The sequence below is a fragment of the Nanorana parkeri genome, unplaced genomic scaffold (genome assembly GCF_000935625.1).
Source record: "Nanorana parkeri isolate BGI_ZX_2015 unplaced genomic scaffold, ASM93562v1 scaffold1769, whole genome shotgun sequence".
Classification (NCBI taxonomy): Eukaryota; Metazoa; Chordata; class Amphibia; order Anura; family Dicroglossidae; genus Nanorana; species Nanorana parkeri.
This window is the reverse complement of record NW_017308037.1, coordinates 179999-184625: the sequence shown is the minus strand read 5'-3', so window position 1 is coordinate 184625 and position 4627 is coordinate 179999. Positions and strand designations below refer to the sequence as shown.

The 4627-nt window shown below is 39.5% G+C and overlaps 1 protein-coding gene across 1 annotated transcript in view; it reads right to left on the bottom strand.

The window, feature by feature from the left end:
• Positions 1–1725: 1725 nt before the first annotated feature.
• Positions 1726–4627, bottom strand: part of PDE10A (phosphodiesterase 10A) — a 119035-nt gene continuing 116133 nt past the window's right edge. The window contains exon 21 of the mRNA XM_018571504.1: positions 1726–1843. Coding sequence (XP_018427006.1) covers positions 1726–1843 — 118 coding nt within the window. The remainder of the gene's footprint in view (positions 1844–4627) is intronic.

The window sequence follows — 4627 nt, the reverse complement described above, 5'->3', positions numbered from 1 at the left end:
GAATAAGCCTACGGGTGAAACATGCGAGAGGTGGTAGCTGGTTGGTGGTTTGCGGTGCAGGTGTTACATACACTGTTACACTGAATTTGCTGTGAATTTCAATAAAGTCTTAATTATTGGAACTCTCTGGATAGTGCTGTCTGTTTGTATACTACAAGGACGCAGGTGTTATGAACTCTTAAATCCAACACAGAGGGCACAAGCCATAAGCTCATGATTGTGTGTGTTTTGGGTAGAGAAAGTGTAGCTAGATAATGAGCTAACCAATGTCAACATCATTAAACTGCAACATTTTGCAAGTAATTTAACTAAGATAAATTAACTCAAAATACAATGAACATAAGTATTAAGAGATTTACACAACAAGCTCTTACAGGGGGTGACCGGAAAAAAAAAGTTGTTTTAGCCATAACCAAAAAAAAAAAAAGTATTAAAGTTTTCTCCCCTATAGCATGTAGTGGGAAACCAATTAACTAGAATAATTCTACTTTTTGCAGCAAATGTTCTTCTGCTGTAGAAGGCACTGGATACCAACTGACGACTTTTACATTATTTTAGCTACTCCGAGTTCTGTATCAAAGTTCTGAGATGTTTTTAATAGACAACAAAGAACTCTAATTGCAATACCTTCTAATATCAGCCCACTAGGTTCAATTTCATCTTCTGAATGTACATATCAAAGTTGTCCCAAAGGCTTAAAACTGTTTTGACGTTAAGAGTTAATTGTGCACATCTATGCTCCAAGTTTGCCTTGTTTTTTTTTTTTAGTTTGTTTTTTTAACTGCTTAGCAATGTTTAATATCATAAAAAAGTGCATAACAATGCCAGCAGAAGTAGGCAAGGAATAGAAAAAGTATTAATTTAAAAAATAAACATTTTATGTGTTTGCCAAGAACTATTTTCCCTTAAAGTGGCACACAATTAAACAATAAAAAGAAAAAAAAAGAAATCTTCACAAAAAGACAAATTATATAACTGGATGAGCAGCGCTAAGAGTTCAATTGTCTATATCTCGTATAAGTGTCAATAGTTTAAACCATGAATAGTACTTTTTATCACATTATCTAAATATGATGAAAAGAAAAGTGAAATAAAAAGGACAACAATAAATGTGTGTCAAAATGTGACAAGCCTAAAGTGTATCGTGTCGAACCACCGATACAAAGTGTACTAGTGTAGAGATATTAGATCCCCACTTTAAAAATTGTGATGTGAAATAGAAGCTGCTGTATTATAGGCCACAGTGTCTAAAGATGTTATATTAGCGCTGTATACTCAGTTAAAACAAAAAGACAAATACCTACCAACAATAGTTAGGGAATCTCAGTGCTGCTGAATATACTAGCGTTTTTACCATGTGATTTTAACAACTTGAATGGTAATACACATTTACTGCTCCAATAATGTGGTTTTGATCTCACAGCTATGCTATACATTTCCAGTATGTATTTGGATGCTAGGACCTGCTGCAGCATTTTAGTACCAGGAGGGCCCTACAGCATAAGAACCCCTTAGATCAACTATGGAAACAGCTTTAGAGATCAGGTAAATGACCATAATTTCTGTGCAATACAAAGGAAAGTAAAACATTTGGTCTACCTTACCCTACCACATTTCTACAGAACATACACATTCCAGAACATACACTTTAGAATTTAGACTGGCATTCAGTGACTTCTTGCACTCATGCCTTCTTTTAGTTCCCTTTTTTTAATGTCTTCAGTGTTAATTATCAATCTTAACCGGTAATGAATCTGCTGAATCTGTTGCTGTAGATTGGGTGGGAAGCCAGATTGTAGTATCTTCTCCTCTGGACACTTTCTCCCACTGGCTGAGATTATCCCTTGACACAGGAAAAGGAAGAAATACAATTTTAGATATAGTAGCATGAATTACAGGTGTAACATTAAAAAAAAATATTTTAGCTAAATTATTTTACTTTAAGCTGAACGTTAGAGGCAGATAAACAATTTTTCATTAATACATCATTTTTAAATGCAAGAAGTGCAAGTACCTGAATTTTACCACATATAGCCCTCTGGGGCAGGTCTGGCTGATCTCATAGGAAGTGTGTTAAATTATGCTGGATATCAGACTAAGGACATATAGAGGCAGGAAAGAACTGTAGGTGACAGCTGGATTGAAGCCAATTGCTTTTTTTTTTCAATTTACCTTTTTATCTTGTTCATCTTAGCTAGAGCTTTGCTTTAACCCTTTTAGTGCCACTAAATTAGGTATTAGCAGTTTGTGTATCTTTCGCTCTGCATGCTTCAGGCTTTCAACCCAAAAGATTTGGAAGGCTTACAGCTATAGATCACTTCTATACGTTACAGATGGTGGTCTAACCACGTGTCCCAAGCTTACCTGGGCCCTTTGGGAACCTGGGGATTGTTAGTCCCTTTGTAATAGCAAAGCGTTTATTAAAAAAAAAAAAAGGTTAAAGAAATTCAATAAATGTAACTTTGAAACGTTAAATGATAACTATGATGTGAGTGCTTTTCACTCACCTCTTAGTTCTAGCCGACCTGTGACAATGAGACTGTCACAGGTCGGCTCACTAGATCGAGAAGTGAGCGAACACATACCGGTGTATGCTCACCTCTCGATCCTGTCACAGCTCTCTGCCCTGACAGGGGAGGGGCTGAATTCCCCCTCCCTGCTCCGATCCTCCAGCGCTGACTGGCAGATCAGACAGGGGAGGGGCGGTACAGCTGGCTCTGCCTGTAGATCGGCAGAGCCAGCTGTCACTCACGCAGCTGGGCAGATCCAGACTTAATTGTCGGGATCCGCTGCAGCTGTGGCGTCTCTGTATACCACGAGCAGTAGTTCGCGATATACTGCGGAGTCTCAGTATACCGCGAGCTACAGCTATACTGAGCTTAGGGTGATGGGAGGATGCTAGTTTGTGTCTTCCCGTTACCCTAAGGAGAACTATTGGGAAAAGCCTTAACCCCATAGTTCTCCTTTAAGGTAATACAGCTGTACTAATAGTTACTATTGCCTCCTCTGGGCAATTATTCTATCTATTCACAGAGTTATAGGTGACAGAAAAATTAGAAAAGAGTCATATTTCTAGATGTGTCTGAGTTACCCAAATTAATATTTTGTAATATGATCTGTTTTATAAGCCTCCATACATACAAGTATTGCCTTTGGTTATGAGGATTCCAGCACATAATTTGAGCTCCACAAAACCAAATGTATTGGTATAGAGTAATAGAACCAGCTAGATAATAGAACCAGCTAATAATCTACTTAGCTACCAAAAAATAATTAAGCATGCAATGACATATCCAATACATGGACAGTGGGATAGACAAATAAACATGAATAGGTGTTTAGGCTAAACCTGTATAAATCACCAGTTATATTGTGTGTGGGGGGCCCCATTCTGCTGTTCAAAAGACTACTATTTCCTTCCAGATTCTGAAATGTTATAGGGCTGGCTCCCATAGACTTACATCAAGTGGCATGGATTTGTGGCTTTCTAGTACTAATCTAATCAAATTATGTTAGTCCTCTGGGGATTGGATACTTTTCAAATGTGCTTTGTTACCAAAACCCAACCCATTTCCATGCAAATCTTTAATATATTAACGGCCGGACTTCTGGAGGGTAAATTAAAAATGCACAGATGTCTGTAGGACTTACCCCAACCCCTAGTCAATGTATTAAAGGGCTGGCTAATGTTATTTCTTATCTAAATAAGGGGATGATTTGAAGTTGGAGACAAAAAAGAGTGTGCACCCATGGTCTAGATAAGCAACTCTGGCACCAGCTAGTCTGTGTGACCTGAATTAACAGTACACACTAGCAACTGTTTAAAAGAGAATTACCACCACCCCAAGAATAGACCAAAAAACAAGATAATGAGACAGGAGATTATATCATCCAAGCTTTACATCACCAAGTGCAATGCAAAGCGTTGGATGCAGTGGTGTAAAGCACGCCGCCACTGAACTCTAGAGAAGTGGAGACCTGTTCTTTGGAGGGATGAATCACACTTCTCTGTCTGGCAATCCAATGGATGTGTCTGCGTTTGGAGGTTGCCAGGACAGCGGTACTTGCCTGACTACATTGTACCAAGTGTAAAGTTTGGTGGAGGGGGGATTATGGTGTGGGGTTGTTTTTCAGGGGTTGGGCTTGGCCCCTTAGTTCCAGTAAAGGGAACTTTTAAGGCATCAGCATACCAAGACATTTTGATACTCTCAACTTTGTGGGAACAGTTTGGGGGTGGCCCCTTCCTGTTCCAACATGACATCCATAAAGACATGGATGAGCAAGTTTGGGGTGGAGGAACTTTACTGGCCTGCACAGAGTCCTGGCCTCAACCCGATAGAACACCTTTGGGATGAATTAGAGCGGAGACTGCGGGCCAGGCCTTCACATCCAAGATCAGTACCTGACCTCACAAATGCGCTTCTGGAAGAATGGTCAAACATCCCTATAGACACACTCCTAAACCTTGTGGACAGCCTTCCCAGAAGAGTTGAAGCTGTTACAGTGGCAAAGGGTGGGCCAACTCAATATTGAACCCTACGGACTAAGATTGGGACGCCATTAAAGTTCATGTGCGTGTAAAGGCAGGCGTCCCAACACTTTTGGCAATATAGTGTGTATATATATA